Genomic DNA, 19,397 nt, shown 5'->3' on the forward strand with positions numbered 1-19,397 from the left:
GTGCATTTACTTTGGATATTTATAGAAGTCATGAACAATGATAAGTCATACTTACATAATTGTCCTATTCAGATAGTGCATGGATATTAATTGATAAATTGTTCATAACAGTCTTATGCAATTTTGTGGTACAAATCAGACATCCTGTTAATTAGGTCATTTATTGCTTTCTTATAATGTATTCAAAAGGCATTCACCGTTAACATATGTAAGATTCGAGTTATACAAAACAAAGCAATGCATTAACTTGGGAAACAGTAACCTAATCAATGATTTTAAAAGGAAATCAATGAAAATTCTTTCTTAGAAAGATGCTCCGGTGGCGCTAAATCATTAAATTTGTAGAAAACTATAAAACCGCTTATCTCTAAAAAGTGTCACTCAGGCCAACCTGATATAGTCTTGAATATAAACAACAAAATTGTGAACTATAGAAAACAGAACATTTTAATACAACTTTTTCAACTGTAGCTGATGACATTGAAAAAGTTGTCGCTTGTGACCAAACCTGACCTTCCAGCATCTAAAAAATACAAAGTCATAGAGACACTGAGTTAAATCTAAACTTTAGAATAATGAAACAAGTTTTAAGTCATCCTAGTTTTATTTAGAGAAATGTCTAATTTAGGAATGAGAGATTCGATGACATGTCACATTGACAATCAGTCTACATATCCTATTTCTGAATCTGGTTAAATTCAGTTGATGGACGTTTAAAGTGTATTTTAACACTGCAAGTGAACTTAACTTGCCCTGTTTAATTATCGACTCCTAGGAGTCGAGATTAAGAATTGAACGATGGACAGTTAGTGCGTGAATTTTTCTTGCTACCTGATTGGAAGATATTACGAGACGTGAATAATCAAAGTTTATTGATTGGTTAGGACAATCCAAACCTAGTAAATGTCCTTCAATCCCGTAGAGTATCGGATTTGTCCTCTCTATTTTAGCAATTAGATTTTGCCTGGTCATTAATCATGCATATTCATGATATTGGTACACAAGTAACTTTTATCTATAAATAGTCGAATCTTCAGGAGTGTCGTAAACAACAACGTTAAACGATATAATAACGTCACGCACGCTGTTCCTACAACCCCTATGATTTTAAACAGAATCTTCGAAATTTCCTCCGCAAAACAAAATAAAATGTTAACAAACACTAACCACTATAAAAACTAATTCAGTATATGTTTTCTTTTATGTTCTTATAGCTCTTGGTCATATGCTTAGTAATATCTAGTATATTTGAGGATTAAAACAACAAAGCTATGTGAAAAAAACGGATGTCCAACGTTACATTTTTTAACAACTGTTTTATCTCTTATGTATAGTGATCCTATTTCTTATTCTCTGATCATCCCGAAACTTTGCAGAAGCAACGAAGTGTGTCAATTCTTGGTTAAATTTAAGCCGTTCTTTTGTCGAATTTCGTTTGACTCGGTGGCTGCATATTAAGCTGGAATAAGAAAAATGTCAAATGACGTTTTTCGTTGACTTAACGGCTGAAAGGTAGTTTTATAAGTAGACATATAGCAAAAAATGTCTAAAAAATGTGAGATAATTATAACATCTACCGAAAGAACAAACATTTGCCTAATTGTTCGTGAGTTCAATAATTGTAGATTCTATAAAACCATCTCTACACAGTCGTTTTTCAAGTAATTTATAATTTACAAAAACAAAAGTTAGATACACGAAAAGAACATAAAGTCTAGATTTTTTTTTTATTAACTGCATGTTTGGGTCTTACAGGAATAAAATGCTACGAAACATTACAAAACGGTAGCCATTTTGTCCAAACGTCGAAAAACGACGAACAATCCAAACAAACGCTTTTTTTCGACGTTACATGTGCAAAATTTGTTCCATTGTATATTCCTGATACTTAAAACGAATCGCGTGGTGAAATTTAAAAAAAAAAATTGCTGATTGTCGAAAAAAAACCCACGGTGCATGTTGTGCATGAAACGGAGGTAACTGAAAGACTTGTCGGAAACAGCGACAAAAACAGTTTCATTGAATTAATGCAACCCCGTATTATACGGACGATTCAGGAGAAGATTAGTACATTTTAAAAACAAGCAACTTCAAATGACTGGGAAAATAATTTTCAAGATCGGGTTATAATAATTTCATTTAATGGTTGTATTTCGACAAGTTATGTGTCAAGTAAATTTTTGATACAATTCAATTCAAATTAATCAAGAGTAAATGTGTTTTTATTTACTTGCAGAGTGTCGGATGTATTTGAATAAGGGTTGAATCAAGATATGAAAAATTTACAATGACAGATGATATGCACCATGCAATTTTAGCAGTCTTCGATTAAAGTTTTGTTATAATTCATTCTGTCCCATTTTCCCTTTCTTCAAGTTCATTACTTACGACAATACAACATTTTAAGGTGAATTAAGGGTAAACATTATTTAATCGATTTCCACAACTTGAGGTAAATAAATTCATGGTAAATAGACATCACAAAATTAAAAGAGACAGATTTGGAATCAACCAACTACATAAAAAAAGCAAATGAAACTTGCAAATTGAATAAATGTACGTCAAAAGTTTCAGAGAACTCTCTTTGATGTCGTGGTGGTGTAACGTCGTGTTGTAGGAACATCGTGCGCAACGTTTATGTACTACTACATAACGTGTGAAATCACGTGTGTTGTAAAATTTGTTGATTGATGCACGTGGATATTCTAGTAAATGAATTAATCTACAAAGCGAGAGCATTTTCCATTTTCATCAGCTAAGAGTCGACTAGCCCTTTTTGAAAAGCTAACGCTTGTAAGACAAATATTGTTGATAAACTTAAGGAGATTAAAGGAAAAAGAGGGGGCGTGGTTAAAACACTGATAAACAAAGAGAAAGTATTGCCCGTTTTTATTTGAAGATTTGATATCTTAACACGACTGAACGCGATCTTACAAAATCTAAACAGAATTATTACCTAAGATTTGTTTTTATCTGAACGCGGTCTGATCAATCGAACGCTAGAACAATCCGTCTGGTTTATCTTGACATGACTAAACGGACTTAACCGGTATATCAGATTAGCGTCTGGAAGTCTGAAAAAAAGTCTTAATAATGTTTTCCTTAGCGGTAAATTCAGTCGATTTACACTTGATCAGATCAAAAATGACCGTTTCCAGACTGAAATATTACTACTAGTGAAGGCTTGAATTGATAAAAGAAGAACTAACTCTGTTACAAAAATGATGGAGACAATGGGAAGTGGTTCAATACATCAAATTGTCTCACTCTTACCAAACCGACTGTCCCTTGAAATATATTATGATAATTATAGACTAATGAAAGCTGTACATTTATTTTATTCTGAATCATACTATACAAACCTGATGATTGCAAAAAAAAAAATGACTGGCAATGAAAATTGGCCCAAGCAATTCGGATGCTCTTATGGGGTGACCATACATTAGTTTAATCATTTGTAACAATCAGAAGTGATAATTCAGGAAATCACTGGCATGCACAATACAAAATACGCTGAACATGTTTATGCATGATTGTAAATATAACGGAATTTGATGAGACTTTCATCAAAGTGAGAGGTTTAGCGCTATAAAACCAGGTTTAATCCACCATTTTCTACATTTGAAAATGCTTGTACCAAGTCAGGTATATGACAGTTCTTGTCCATTCGTTTTTGATATGTTTTGTCATTTGATTTTGCCATGTGATTATGGACTACCCGATTAGATTTTCCACTGAGTTCAGTATTTTTGTGATTTTACTTTTTGCACATCATAACCTCTTTTTAGAAACATCTCTCAGTAGTGTACAGGTTGACCATCTTGACTACAAATAAAAACCCGTTTCAAATCTTACAATATCTTCAATACTTGTAGCTGATTCGATAACCAATAATTTTAAATATTCGAAGCATTTCATACAATTCCAGACCATATGAGTATTTGGACCGTATGCGTACATGGTTCAGTACGATCTGATTATACATGTTATTGGATCATATGGGTTAAATTTAAACAAACATTTATCGCAATCTTTATTTTAAGTTTTACAAATTGTGATTATTACAATTAGATGGATAAAATGAACAAACGAACAATTGAAATTAAATATTTGTTTAATTGTATATCTGAATCTTATTTTGGTACTCTCGCCCAAAGTGACACAAGTTACGTAATATTTTTTACATTATCATGTTTGTAGTTCATGCATGTTCCTTTGCATTTGCATTTTTTTGTAAAGTTGCTAAATATTCTAACAGTTGTCCTCCCACATTATGTTTACTTTGATATCTTCAATTTCAGTGATCAAAATTTAATTAATGTATTACAGATCGGCATGCTAAATACAAGAACAGATTAACAGAGTTTAAATTACAATTAGCGTGAATTTAAAAAAAGTTAAAATATAAAGTTTTTATTTCAATTAAAATTGAACTATTTTATATTAATTTGAGAGTTAAGTTATGTTGATCTGTTATATGCATAATGCATTTGTATCTAATAAACTTGACCAAGTTCTTAATTTAAGTCAGATCGTACGCGTACGGTGCGACCGTATGAGTATTTTGAAAAAGTACTCATACGGTCCAGACCGTACGCGTACGGTCCAAATACTCATACGGTCTGGAACATACTAGTAAATACAATATCAAAGGATAAAAAAAATAAGAGGACAAAAAGCCTCTTTACGCCAGGAAATAGCTCGACACAAAAATGCAAAAAAGGGCAATTGGAACTAGAAATTTCTGAATCGGCGCAAATAAAAGATTGAAAATTCACAAAATCGGCGCAAATAGCATACGCCCACTTTACTTACCTTGCAAATAATGGGGTGTTAACACGACTTACATCTATACCAAAATGATCAATGCCAAATATCTTTTCCTTAAAATATTAAGATTAATAGAATTTGGGACCAATCATGTGTCTTTTGGTTAAAGTTGTCGTTGCATAAGCTTAATTTATTTTTATTTTGGAAATGCTTAAAACATTTAAAGGCATGCTTAAATGAGTTTAGCATATGCTAAAATTAATTAATCAAATGCTTAAATCAACTCAGCATATGCTAAACTCGATGATTATGACCCTGACTCCGCGCCATACATTTATATGTTTACACAATTTATATGAATTCGAAGGTAAATTTTTCTCAGAATGTTATATCACAAAAAAAGGAATAAAATAAGCGATTTTTTTGTTAATCGAATGCCAATTGCGCTTCGTGCCCAACATTAATATTAATTGATATATAGTGTTTCTCCTTTTATGGGAATTTTGGTAATCAAATAAAGCAAAATCCTGCTTGGAACTTGTAGGTGTTATGACTGATTTGTTCGCGTATACTAGTAGAAAATTATTAAAATATAAAATGTAGCGATTATGTCAAACTTTGTATCTCTTATATGTTCACAATGAACGAAAAATGCGGAAATAAACTTATCACCGCAAAAAAATAAAAAGGTCAAACTAAAAAAAAATATATCCGCGATTTTTTTTATACAGCCGTAACTTCCTATCTGGAGTGCCTCATCTTGTATATTGTGTTATAAAAATTAAAATTCAAAATATTCTTCGGTATTTTATTCAAATTAATTTAATAAGCTCTTAAAAGGACACCCGAAAATGAAGGAAAACCGTAAGCTGGATAACTTAACAGATAATCGCCATCAGTTTCATGTTGCACAAAGACGTCATCACCGGACAAAAGTTGTACCAAGAAAGTGTTAGAGCTACATTCGTCATACACAGTATCGCCGGCCAACACTTTCCCAACCACAGCAGTGTTGACAGTAAGTTCCAGAACTACATAGTGACCCAAATGAGAACATGCTGTTATTGAGAACTGGTAGAGGCCGTTGACAGGAGCGATGAAGTTCCCATGAGACAGGTAGTAGGCGTTCCCAATGTTTAATTTGACCTGATCGAAATGGATTTGGTGGTTTTGGCCTGTGACGGACTTGGTGAGTTCCGCAAGAAAAGCAATCGGAGAATGTCTGAGCAAACCTGCAAAGGAAAAAGGATAATTAATTTTCAAATGTCTAATCAACATAATTTTCTCATGACCTTAATACAAAAACGGCAAGACCATATAGTTATTTGGTAAGCAGTTTTTTTTTAAATCTGCTATAATTATGTAGATTGAATAGCGAAGATATAATTCTTCATTATGACATTTCTAAAAATATGTTGTTGTAATGCGAATACCGATCTGCTCTCCTACAAAAACAAAACTTTATGTTCTGTATAATAAGCATACCCAGCTACGTTCACTCTGTGTTTTTGTAAGATGAATTTCTGCTTTGTATCGATCTGACGAGCTATGCCCTTTTCAATTGATTTTTTATAGTAAACTTTGTTCTTATGTTATACTGGCAGGCCACTGTCCCACTGCAAGGTTATACAGAGGTTGGGTACGCCATAAAAGTAGTTTAACCCCGCCACATTCTGTATGTGCCTGTTCCAAGTCAGAGGCCTGTATATCTCGAATTTGATCTACCGTATTAGAAATATTGTTTTCTACTTTTATAAGAAACAAGACTAAAGACCCACGTTAATCAAGAGTATCCTGAAATTTCCGGATCACCTAGGCTCACCCCCAGGTTTTTATTGGTTGTGTGTGAGTTTGCTTTGACAAACGAATTGAATATCACCTCTTTGATTTTTCTCGTCTTAATCTTTATAGAAAACGCAAACGAAAAATACAAGAAAACACCGAATTTAAGATATCTCTTACCGTTTTCCTTTTTAAGGGCTTCGACCTCTTTGGTAAGATTATCCAGTCTACTCATGATAGTGTAATAGTTTTCATCCATCAATAGTCGTTTTGAATTGTCTTGCTTAAACACCTGTTGATTTTGGACTTCTGCATCAGCAGTACAGACTACAAAAAAAGACAGAATATATATCCTGCTAAATAATGAAATAATTGCCATGTTACAGATATCTGTCATGTTGTGACTATTTCCTGCAAACAAAATCGATCAGAATAATTATAAAGATAATACCGAAAAAAGATAAGAATTGTAAGTTACTTGAATGTACTAAGTTCGTATGCTATCTAAACAAAGGGAGTGTTAAACGGATCTAATATTTTAGACAATATAAATGCATACGAATATCAAACACGTAATGACTCTTTATCAATTATTAAACTTGTTATAGTTACTCCAAATAAAATGAACAGCATTTATTTTTAAGAATTCAATCAGCGTTACTGTTGTTTCTTTATTTTCATCTTATAGAAATTTTTAATGTTGGAATTTTTGGAGCGAAAAGTGTTGATAAGAATAACCTTTAGAGTTATTCGCTTCGTTATCGGGTAATTATATAAAAATAACCCCAAACCCAAATTGATGGACACATGAAACAGAATGTTCCAGCTAGTTGAAGACATATTGGTGGCTTTGGGTTATTTTCTGCTCTTTGGTCGGGTTGTTACCTCTGTAAAACAATCATCGTTCCCATTCTCAATTGCAGATCTAGAGTACGAAAATGTTTCAGATTTCTTAAATAATTTTCATGGTTTGTTCAGTGTACACAATGCATTGAAACCGATTTCAGTATGCAAGACACGTGTTTCTAGAATGACTTTCTTCAGGTACAAATGAATGCTAGAGGCCATATTTTTTTTTCAAACACAAGACACTTTTGTCTTTGACTATATTTATACAGTAACTGTGTTTTTCTCTCGATACATTAGGTTTTTATAATTACTATTGGGCTTTATAATACTACATGTATAATGTGTTTAAGCATTTTAAACTGTAAAACGTATTTAATTCGTTGTGTAGGAGTAATAAATAATATTTTTTTTTGTAAATGCTTTACATTATGAAAGTTGTTTAGTTTTTTTTCGGAAATTCGCATTACATTTGTACAAAAAAAAAAATGTTGTGCCCCAAATCACATTTCATTAGCGGATTTTCTGTTTTATTTGAATTTCACCAATAAAACAAGCTAAGTGAACTAGTCAAATGATACACATATCGAACAGTTAAAAAGTGTGAATGATAGATATGTTGAATGATATTTATGGTGAAACAATGTGTTCTTAAAACCACAATGAAAGAGTATGTATAATACACTGTCATAATTCTGTTCTGGCATTAAAATAAAACCAGTGTAAGCAACGGCGCATTGCAACTTGTGTTTCCATGAATTTCATGTTTAACGTTATAATGCTGATCCACTTCCATCATCAGATGGAGTCCTCCATCCTCGGCCGTTTTGGTGCTATTCCACAACAACCTCCAGAGGTGCGCCGGATCAAGTGATCAGTCCGAACCCTGTAACTGGATGGCTTACATTGCTACCGATATGTCCGTTGATGTAACTGCTGTACTGTCACTGATTGATGTTTTCATCAGAGCTCTTATAAATTCTCTTCTATCAGAAGCCCATTATTTACACAAAATGTCTTTATTCACATATATCTATAGTGCATTTTTTTCCGTCCCTGCAGAAGATGTAGTTGAGTTTCACTTGATATGGTCTATTCAGGTACATCAATTGCCAATTACTGTCAGGTGTCTATCGGTCATTTATTGTCAATCTATTATAACCGTGTCATTCAATATAGAGCATTTCAATTATTACCTGAGGGGAAGTTCTCAAACTTCATAGTTTATTTTGGCACCTTCTGGAGAATTGAAAAAATGTACATTGCAATTATAATATGTTAAGTTTTTATTTTCTAAAACATAAAACCTATTTGAAATTTATTTATCTAGGACATGCTTTGTCTTAAAACGTTTCAAGATGCACAGGTTTGTCTTTATTTAGGGTAAATTTTTGAGGTGAAAAGGAATCGATTTTAGCCAAAGGGTCCACATGAACCTTAACATGTTTAATGAGTATAACGTTACAACAAATTACAAAAAATAGAAATACACTTATCATCAAAAGATTCAAGCTGAAAATAAAAACGTACACAAAATCTCAGGTAAACCCGGTATTTCGCAAGTAATAACAAAGATAGCATTCCTTACTACAAAAAGTCATGCGAGGTATATATTATTGGAAGTTGTAAATTTCGTAATACGAAAGTTGTGTGTTTATCACAAGACATCACAAGACTCCTAGGATCAATAAAAAGCGGAATTAAGTAAATTATCCGGCATTGGTTATTACAGAATAATGATAATAGAACAGCACACATTTGTTTTCGTTTTTTCCATGCTTGCTTATGCTACAACTACAACACAAGCATGTAGTTTTCCAGTACAAATGCAAGGGTTTGAAGGGATCTCGATGGGATACCTAATAAATGGCACTGGAGGTGCAGTCGAGGTTATGTAAAAAATATCAAAGCTATTTTTATCGTATTAAGTAAATTAATGTTACATGTAACTATAATCAGCCGAATTGATAACAATTTTTTCAGTTATGGGGGTGATTTCATCAAGGAAACCCTGTTTATAGGTAGCACGGTAGTATTTGCATTCAATAATTTATGTTGCTCTTTTGTCATGTGTGTGTACCCTACCAAAGTCAATGTATCTGAACAGTGTCATCCCAATAATTACAGAGGTATATCTTTAATCAGTAATCTTCCTAAAATATTCAATGCTGTACTCAATAATAGACTAATCACAGTTGTGGATAAACAGCTGAATAACTGTCAGTTTGGCTTTAGAGAAAACCACAGAACTGCTGACAGTATTTTCATATTAAAATCTTTAATTAATAAATATATACACAAAAATAACAAAAAAATATATGCATGCTTCATTGACTTAAGAAAGGCATTTGACTCTGTATGGAGGACAGCCCTTCTATATAAATTATGCAAAATGGGAGTAGGAAAGTCTTTTTACAGGGTAATAAAACAACAATATTTAAATACAAAATCCTCTTTAAAATATAAAGATCACATTTCTGACTATTTTGACATTACTAGAGGTGTGAAACAAGGGGACTCATTAAGTCCTACTATGTTTTTCATTATTTTTATAAATGATATCACTAAAGGTTTGGAAGATGACAACTCAAGTCCATTGGAGCTCATAAATAGTAAACTAGGCTCCCTCCTGTTTGCTGATGATCTGCTTTTACTATCAGAATCTAAGGAGGGTCTCCAAAATAGTCTAAATAAAGTTTCCATGTTTTGTGAAAACTGGCAGCTTTCTCTAAACATAAATAAAACAAAAAGTATGGTCTTTTCAACAACAAAGCAAAAGCCTGAAACATCTATACTTGTATATAAAAACAAAAAAAAAGAGAATGTTATGGAATATCCTTACTTGGGTCTGCTGATTAAATCAAATGGTAATCTCAGTCATAGTACAGCTGAATTAACAAAAAAGGCAAAAAAGGTTTTGTTTTTTATTAAAACATATACTAAATAAATTCTCTTGGCAGCCTTCCTATCAGAGTGTCAAATAGTGAGACCTATATTAACTTATAATTCTGAGATAACATATTTGGACTCATAGATAACATATTTCAAAGCTAAAAAAAGAGCTTTGGTTTCTGGAAAAATTGCGACCCATTTAATTTTATTGACAAGACTCCAATAGAAAACTTGCATCTTGGTTATTGCATGTTTACCCTTGGCACTAACAAGAGTGCCTCAAATTTTGGTACAAGGAACGAATTGGGAAGACTGCCTATTGAATGTCATATAAAAACCCAAACTATTATGTATTTAGCAAAGCTTTTCACCTCAAATTTGAATTCCTTATTACATGAATCTTTTCAATTAACTAAAACTTTGGATTCTAGTGGCTCCTATTCATGGTTCACTTTTGCAAAAGATATTCTTTCTGAATCTAACATTGATATAGATAGACTAAAAACCTGTAATAATTTAAAACAATTAAAAAATATTAAAAGCTATATTAAACCCCAAATAAACTCATATTACAACAACCTGTTGATGAATAAGTTGAAATCTATTGACGATAAAAGTAAATTAAATTTTTAAAAGGACTTGAGCCAAATCTATTGATCAAACCTTACCTCTCTAACCCAAACTTTGAATTTAGAAAATTAATTACAAAACTTAGAATCAGTTACCATTCATTACTAATTGAAAAAGGAAGGCATTTTAAAATTCCTCGCGAAGAGAGACTTTGCAAAAAATGCAAAGTACTAGATGATGAGAAACATTTCTTAATAAATTGTTCTCATAATTCAAATATTAGATTAACATATTTTAATTGCATTAACAGAGAAAGTAATCCATTTGCTAATCTCACTGACAATGACAAAGTTATATATATACTTAACCCATCAACACCAACACAAGTGAATAAACTATGATCCTTTATAAAAAAGTCAATGGAACTGAGGACAGGGGGCCCTTTAATATTTACCTGAATTTGTGTATATGTTAGCGGCAATAAGTAAAATTAGGCATTAAGCTTAAATCCTAGGCAATAAGCTAACGCCTAGGCATTAAGTTATTGCCTGAAATTTTCAGGCATTAAGCTTATTGCCTGAAATCTGATGATGATTATTCATCCTATTGCCGAACATAATTTTAGGCAATAAGTTAACTCTGGAATTTATGCATATTGGGTGATTTATTCTTGATGTAGAGTCGTTTATAAATATACATTCATTTGACAGATCTTCAAATTTAGTAAGTTTATTTAGTAATTTTAGCAGTTGAAAAACAGAATTAACTCATACTTTTTTCATGTTTGTGTGGTATTACTAAGTATCAAAAAGACTTTAAAAAAGTAATTGTATCCAATTGAAAAAGGGGGAGATTCTATGCAGATTCTATAGAATAATTATAATTAATATATTTATTTGAAAATTTGTACACTTCATTAGTCAAGCTAGTTTGAACTGGTCAAAAGTAGACCAAATTAAGATATGACTTTTTTTATCACACCATTTTCCATTTTTTTTTTATTGGATAAGTAGATTGTATTTGTTAATAGTTCCAAAATTTGGGATAACAAAATGATTTTTTAACACAAATTTCTATCAAGGTTTTATATTTCTAAATTATTATTTGATGCATTTTAAAATATAAATAACATATTTTATAAGTGAATTTATTTCTGATCTCTTTTGGAGATTTGTCATATTGGTAATCATGCCACATCTTCTTTTTTATATTTAGAATGACACTGGGCCCTGTACTTTTGCATCGTTAAAATCGGTGAAATTCGATTTTTTTTCTTCTGCTCGTTTTCAAACGTATGTTATTTGCAGTAATAAAATAAAATAGTTGAAGTATTCAGTATTTATATGAAAGATGCACAAGATTTTCCTATGAACTTTTAAGTATGAAACCGTGACGCTTCGAATTCAGGTCCCTCAAAGCATAAAATGATTTTACCGATTATATATTTAATTTTAACTATTTACAATTATTTTGTTCAATTCTAGTAATATAAAACGTAGTTATATTTTTTTACTTATATTTTGTTTCAAAGAGTTTAGATCTACAATTTTAATATAAAAATTATATATGACCTTTCATTTAAAACTAATAAATATTTTCTAATGATTAATCGGTTTATGAATTAAAGTTTTTGGTTGAATTTGATATAATATTTCATTTTTTTCATTTGCTATTTTCTTTTACGCCAATACTTAGGACATCCCAGCTAATATAATCCTCAGATAGCTTCGATGTGCAGCATACTGAGAAATGTCGTAAGTCGATCCTAACTAGATCATATTTTCTGTCCTAAGAATATCTTATAGGACTAATCTTAGGACAGTGTCGATAAACAGGCCACAGTTATCATAATGTTATTATGGAACAAATGTATTTTAATTTAAAAATGAATAAATGTCTTTTATTTACCTGCATTTACATTTTAGGCATTAAGTTTAATGCCTGCACACATTTTTCAGGATTTAAGACTAATGCCTAACATCATTTAGGCAGTAGACTTACTGCCTAGGCGTTAGCTTATTGCCTAGGATTTAAGCTTAATGCCTAATTTCACTTATTGCCGCTAACATATATATATTGAGTTACTTAGTTATTGTCTTTATTTGTTTTTGTTGTTGTTATATGTCACAAACTGTATAGTTTATATGGCAATAAAACTTTGAATTGAATTGAATTGAAATTGTTATTGGACAAAATAAACAGAATCAACTGAACATAGTTTCCCAAAATGAGGGATGAATCAGGTGTAGAAAAATATGAAATAACTTTACATACAGATAAAAATGATTTTTTTTTTCAATTTTGTATTCACTGCACGATAAAAGACCTAAAAAAAACTAGTGGCCTTAGGTTTTTAAAAATAACAAAAGAAGTAAACGGTCATGATACACATTCATATTCATTTCTGAATAGTAAAATGAAAGTACTTTTTAAAATTAGTTAAATGTGAATGTAGAATTTTTGGCAGTGTTAGAAAGTGGTGAAAAATCTTAAACTTTTAAAAGGCTATCATTATCCCTTATGGGCAGGGCCGTAACTAGCCTCTTTTAATAGTGAGGCAACATATATTCGCCGAGCGGAGCGAGAGGGATTTGGGCCGCTTAAGGCCCCCAGAAGCTCTGAGAAAAATAACGCAAAATCGTGCATTCTGAGCGTTTCCCAGACTCTTTCTTGCATTGAAACGGCTTAATTAATTTTTAGATATTTTTTTCGACAATCAGGTCCCAAAGCAAAAACAAAGGTTCATTGTAATTTAAGACTATTAGGTATAAGTGACAATATTAAAAGACCGATATGTAGGAGAAAGCAAAAATTGCAATTCTAATAATTATTAAAACCGTATCTGTCTGTCTGTTCTTGTCTTGCATTGTGATTAGACTTTGTAACTTTGGTGATTTTTTTATGACTAGATTTAAATATAGTGACATTGCAGTATTATACTTTAAATACTAGTACTGCTTAAATCCACACTAGGGACCATCTTCACCTTGTTTTACGATCTTTTACGGTATTAATGATTCTTTAAAAGTATTGTTGAAGACCTTTATAAAAGTATTATTGAAGACCATCAAGAAGAAGAGCAGGAACACAAACTTTAACCATAAGATTGATCATTTGTATTTGTTCTATGCATTGACTTTGTGTGCGATTATGTCCCCATACTCCTTTATTATCTGTTGAAGGGTCTCAACACGACTTAATGCAAGTTTAACTTTTCAATGTAAAAGGTCATATATGGCAATACCTTGTTTTTTTTCTTCAAATTATTTGATACCGGGAAATATGTGACCTTACTTTAATTCAAACCATGTCAGCTATCTAGTTTTATTTACAATAAAAATAACTGTTTTGTATTCTTTGATATCAATTTCAATTATCCATGCAGAAAGGACAAATTTTTTGGTGTCCACTGAGTACCATCGCAGGTTCTTAAAATATATTTCTCGCACAATTCTGGACATCGGTGGACATGCAACATTGCAAAACCACGTTTACAAATGAAAATCAACTCTCAGACTATAGTCATAAAGTATGACAATAAATGAACAAAAAACAAACCCGGAACACAGAAGTACAAACAATAGACCATCAACTCTGAAAACTAAAAGGAAAAACAACCTTTTGTTTCACTTTTTTTTTTCGAAATTTTTTACATGAGGCATTTGCCTCATTTGCCTCAATGTAGTTACGGTCCTGATGGACCAGGACATACTACCGTGCCACTTATAATTTGATATTTCAGATTCGTGTTTCGTGAACACAATACTTATAAGCGGATACAGGGAATGATACAGATCCGATTCGAGTATAATTAGACTGCGACTATAAATAAATTTGGGAGAATCGTTTTAACAAATATAATTTTTATCTTCTTTTGCTAATTGCTATTCTGTTTTTCGACTACACTGAGTCGTCTTTAATGTACAGGGCACAGAGTAATAATTTCATGAATATTATAGTCTGTGTGTAGTCCAAATAATTATTACATCTTGAAAGGCTTTTATATTTTTTTCTTTGACGCCTTACATCGACACCAGGCTCAAGCTAGCAGCCACTCGCTAGCAGCCACTTCGCTAGCAGCCAGTTTTCAGATATGTCTATAAACTCAAAAGTTGCAAAAGATTCAAACGTACTTTAAATGTTTTTATCAATCATATAATCACAAAATAATCTGTTTTTATATATGAGTGAGCAGCCGAAGACACTATTTAATTTTTTTCCCTTCAAATTAACATGTAATTTCCTGTTCATTACTTTATTCGCTTTTCATATACCAACAGCGTAATGCGCGCAATTTTAAATAGTAATGACATCGACATGACATCGACTTTTCCATAAGAAATCAATTTTGTGATATTGTAAGAAATAGCTTTCCATAGTCTCGGCATCCTGTCAAGTAGTTCCTAAAAAGTATCAATAGTTTTGCTTTACAAGAATAAAAAATTACACTCGTGCTTTGCTATTTTTTTGTTAGACAAACTTGTTTTGACAAAAGATTCTACTTCTGAACAAGCGGAATGCGCTCACATTTGATTATACGAAAGGTTTATTTGTTGTACTTAATGTATGGTGTGCACAGAAAATATAAATTAGCAATTTATAAAAGAAACCTACCTTTGGACCTATGGTGAAATTTTCCCATCTTGGCCATTTGGCCCATTGGACCTTAGACCATTACCTATCATTTGCACCTAGTGGGTAAAAAAGTATTGCCGTAGGGAATTTTTCACAGACTTTTGAAAAGTTGGGGTAGGCATGTATGTGACCCTTAAGACCTAAGTTCGGACCTATGGTGAAGACAAACTATGAGTTGTCCCACCTGGACCTTTTGGCCCATTGGACCCTAGCCCATTACCTACCATTTCCACCTAGTGGCTAAAAAAGTATTGCCGTAGGGAATTTTTTACACTCTTTTAAAAATTGGGGTAAGGCATTTTTTTTTAAATCTAACTTTGGACCCATGGTGAGGACAAACCATGAGTTGTCCCACCTGGACCTTTTGACCCATTGGACCTTAGACCATTACCTATCATTTGCACCTAGTGGGTAAAAAAGGATTGCCGTAGGGAATTTTTCACAGACTTTTGAAAAGTTGGGGTAGGCATGTATGTGACCCTTAAGACCTAAGTTCGGACCTATGGTGAAGACAAACTATGAGTTGTCCCACCTGGACCTTTTGGCCCATTGGACCCTAGCCCATTACCTACCATTTCCACCTAGTGGCTAAAAAAGTATTGCCGTAGGGAATTTTTTACACTCTTTTAAAAATTGGGGTAAGGCATTTTTTTTTAAATCTAACTTTGGACCCATGGTGAGGACAAACCATGAGTTGTCCCACCTGGACCTTTTGACCCATTGGACCTTAGACCATTACCTATCATTTGCACCTAGTGGGTAAAAAAGGATTGCCGTAGGGAATTTTTCACAGACTTTTGAAAAGTTGGGGTAGGCATGTATGTGACCCTTAAGACCTAAGTTCGGACCTATGGTGAAGACAAACTATGAGTTGTCCCACCTGGACCTTTTGGCCCATTGGACCCTAGCCCATTACCTACCATTTCCACCTAGTGGCTAAAAAAGTATTGCCGTAGGGAATTTTTTACACTCTTTTAAAAATTGGGGTAAGGCATTTTTTTTTAAATCTAACTTTGGACCCATGGTGAGGACAAACCATGAGTTGTCCCACCTGGACCTTTTGACCCATTGGACCTTAGACCATTACCTATCATTTGCACCTAGTGGGTAAAAAAGTATTGCCGTAGGGAATTTTTCACAGACTTTTGAAAAGTTGGGGTAGGCATGTATGTGACCCTTAAGACCTAAGTTCGGACCTATGGTGAAGACAAACTATGAGTTGTCCCACCTGGACCTTTTGGCCCATTGGACCCTAGCCCATTACCTACCATTTCCACCTAGTGGCTAAAAAAGTATTGCCGTAGGGAATTTTTTACACTCTTTTAAAAATTGGGGTAAGGCATTTTTTTTTAAATCTAACTTTGGACCCATGGTGAGGACAAACCATGAGTTGTCCCACCTGGACCTTTTGACCCATTGGACCTTAGACCATTACCTATCATTTGCACCTAGTGGGTAAAAAAGGATTGCCGTAGGGAATTTTTCACAGACTTTTGAAAAGTTGGGGTAGGCATGTATGTGACCCTTAAGACCTAAGTTCGGACCTATGGTGAAGACAAACTATGAGTTGTCCCACCTGGACCTTTTGGCCCATTGGACCCTAGCCCATTACCTACCATTTCCACCTAGTGGCTAAAAAAGTATTGCCGTAGGGAATTTTTTACACTCTTTTAAAAATTGGGGTAAGGCATTTTTTTTTAAATCTAACTTTGGACCCATGGTGAGGACAAACCATGAGTTGTCCCACCTGGACCTTTTGACCCATTGGACCTTAGACCATTACCTATCATTTGCACCTAGTGGGTAAAAAAGTATTGCCGTAGGGAATTTTTCACAGACTTTTGAAAAGTTGGGGTAGGCATGTATGTGACCCTTAAGACCTAAGTTCGGACCTATGGTGAAGACAAACTATGAGTTGTCCCACCTGGACCTTTTGGCCCATTGGACCCTAGCCCATTACCTACCATTTCCACCTAGTGGCTAAAAAAGTATTGCCGTAGGGAATTTTTTACACTCTTTTAAAAATTGGGGTAAGGCATTTTTTTTTAAATCTAACTTTGGACCCATGGTGAGGACAAACCATGAGTTGTCCCACCTGGACCTTTTGACCCATTGGACCTTAGACCATTACCTATCATTTGCACCTAGTGGGTAAAAAAGGATTGCCGTAGGGAATTTTTCACAGACTTTTGAAAAGTTGGGGTAGGCATGTATGTGACCCTTAAGACCTAAGTTCGGACCTATGGTGAAGACAAACTATGAGTTGTCCCACCTGGACCTTTTGGCCCATTGGACCCTAGCCCATTACCTACCATTTCCACCTAGTGGCTAAAAAAGTATTGCCGTAGGGAATTTTTTACACTCTTTTAAAAATTGGGGTAAGGCATTTTTTTTTAAATCTAACTTTGGACCCATGGTGAGGACAAACCATGAGTTGTCCCACCTGGACCTTTTGACCCATTGGACCTTAGACCATTACCTATCATTTGCACCTAGTGGGTAAAAAAGTATTGCCGTAGGGAATTTTTCACAGACTTTTGAAAAGTTGGGGTAGGCATGTATGTGACCCTTAAGACCTAAGTTCGGACCTATGGTGAAGACAAACTATGAGTTGTCCCACCTGGACCTTTTGGCCCATTGGACCCTAGCCCATTACCTACCATTTCCACCTAGTGGCTAAAAAAGTATTGCCGTAGGGAATTTTTTACACTCTTTTAAAAATTGGGGTAAGGCATTTTTTTTTAAATCTAACTTTGGACCCATGGTGAGGACAAACCATGAGTTGTCCCACCTGGACCTTTTGACCCATTGGACCTTAGACCATTACCTATCATTTGCACCTAGTGGGTAAAAAAGTATTGCCGTAGGGAATTTTTCACAGACTTTTGAAAAGTTGGGGTAGGCATGTATGTGACCCTTAAGACCTAAGTTCGGACCTATGGTGAAGACAAACTATGAGTTGTCCCACCTGGACCTTTTGGCCCATTGGACCCTAGCCCATTACCTACCATTTCCACCTAGTGGCTAAAAAAGTATTGCCGTAGGGAATTTTTTACACTCTTTTAAAAATTGGGGTAAGGCATTTTTTTTTAAATCTAACTTTGGACCCATGGTGAGGACAAACCATGAGTTGTCCCACCTGGACCTTTTGACCCATTGGACCTTAGACCATTACCTATCATTTGCACCTAGTGGGTAAAAAAGTATTGCCGTAGGGAATTTTTCACAGACTTTTGAAAAGTTGGGGTAGGCATGTATGTGACCCTTAAGACCTAAGTTCGGACCTATGGTGAAGACAAACTATGAGTTGTCCCACCTGGACCTTTTGGCCCATTGGACCCTAGCCCATTACCTACCATTTCCACCTAGTGGCTAAAAAAGTATTGCCGTAGGGAATTTTTTACACTCTTTTAAAAATTGGGGTAAGGCATTTTTTTTTAAATCTAACTTTGGACCCATGGTGAGGACAAACCATGAGTTGTCCCACCTGGACCTTTTGACCCATTGGACCTTAGACCATTACCTATCATTTGCACCTAGTGGGTAAAAAAGTATTGCCGTAGGGAATTTTTCACAGACTTTTGAAAAGTTGGGGTAGGCATGTATGTGACCCTTAAGACCTAAGTTCGGACCTATGGTGAAGACAAACTATGAGTTGTCCCACCTGGACCTTTTGGCCCATTGGACCCTAGCCCATTACCTACCATTTCCACCTAGTGGCTAAAAAAGTATTGCCGTAGGGAATATTTTACACTCTTTTAAAAATTGGGGTAAGGCATTTTTTTTAAATCTAACTTTGGACCCATGGTGAGGACAAACCATGAGTTGTCCCACCTGGACCTTTTGACCCATTGGACCTTAGACAATTACCTATCATTTGCACCTAGTGGGTAAAAAAGTAT

General features: G+C 33.8%; 2 protein-coding genes across 2 annotated transcripts in view; one reads left to right on the forward strand and one right to left on the reverse strand.

Annotated features, from left to right (window-relative positions):
* Positions 1–5,564: 5,564 nt before the first annotated feature.
* Positions 5,565–6,970, reverse strand: LOC139518439 (heavy metal-binding protein HIP-like). Its single transcript, XM_071309980.1, has 2 exons — positions 6,733–6,970; positions 5,565–6,002 (listed from the first exon to the last, which is right to left on the reverse strand). Exons 1-2 carry the CDS (start codon positions 6,947–6,949, stop codon positions 5,593–5,595), a joined length of 627 nt encoding a protein of 208 aa, XP_071166081.1. The 5' UTR covers positions 6,950–6,970; the 3' UTR covers positions 5,565–5,592.
* Positions 6,971–8,882: 1,912 nt separating this feature from the next.
* Positions 8,883–19,397, forward strand: part of LOC139519682 (uncharacterized) — a 39,212-nt gene continuing 28,697 nt past the window's right edge. The window contains exon 1 of the mRNA XM_071311896.1: positions 8,883–9,287. Within this exon, the coding sequence (XP_071167997.1) occupies positions 9,135–9,287 (153 nt within the window). The 5' untranslated portion in view covers positions 8,883–9,134. The remainder of the gene's footprint in view (positions 9,288–19,397) is intronic.

This window comes from Mytilus edulis, chromosome 4 (assembly GCF_963676685.1).
Source record: "Mytilus edulis chromosome 4, xbMytEdul2.2, whole genome shotgun sequence".
Classification (NCBI taxonomy): Eukaryota; Metazoa; Mollusca; class Bivalvia; order Mytilida; family Mytilidae; genus Mytilus; species Mytilus edulis.

Bases quoted from the DNA above. Each gene is read 5' to 3' on its own strand.
- LOC139518439 (XM_071309980.1), bottom strand. From the start codon at position 6,949: ATGACAGATATCTGTAACATGGCAATTATTTCATTATTTAGCAGGATA. The intron at 6,003-6,732 runs GTAAGAGATATC...TTTCCTTTGCAG, and splicing joins AGCCCTTAAAAAGGAAAACG to GTTTGCTCAGACATTCTCCG.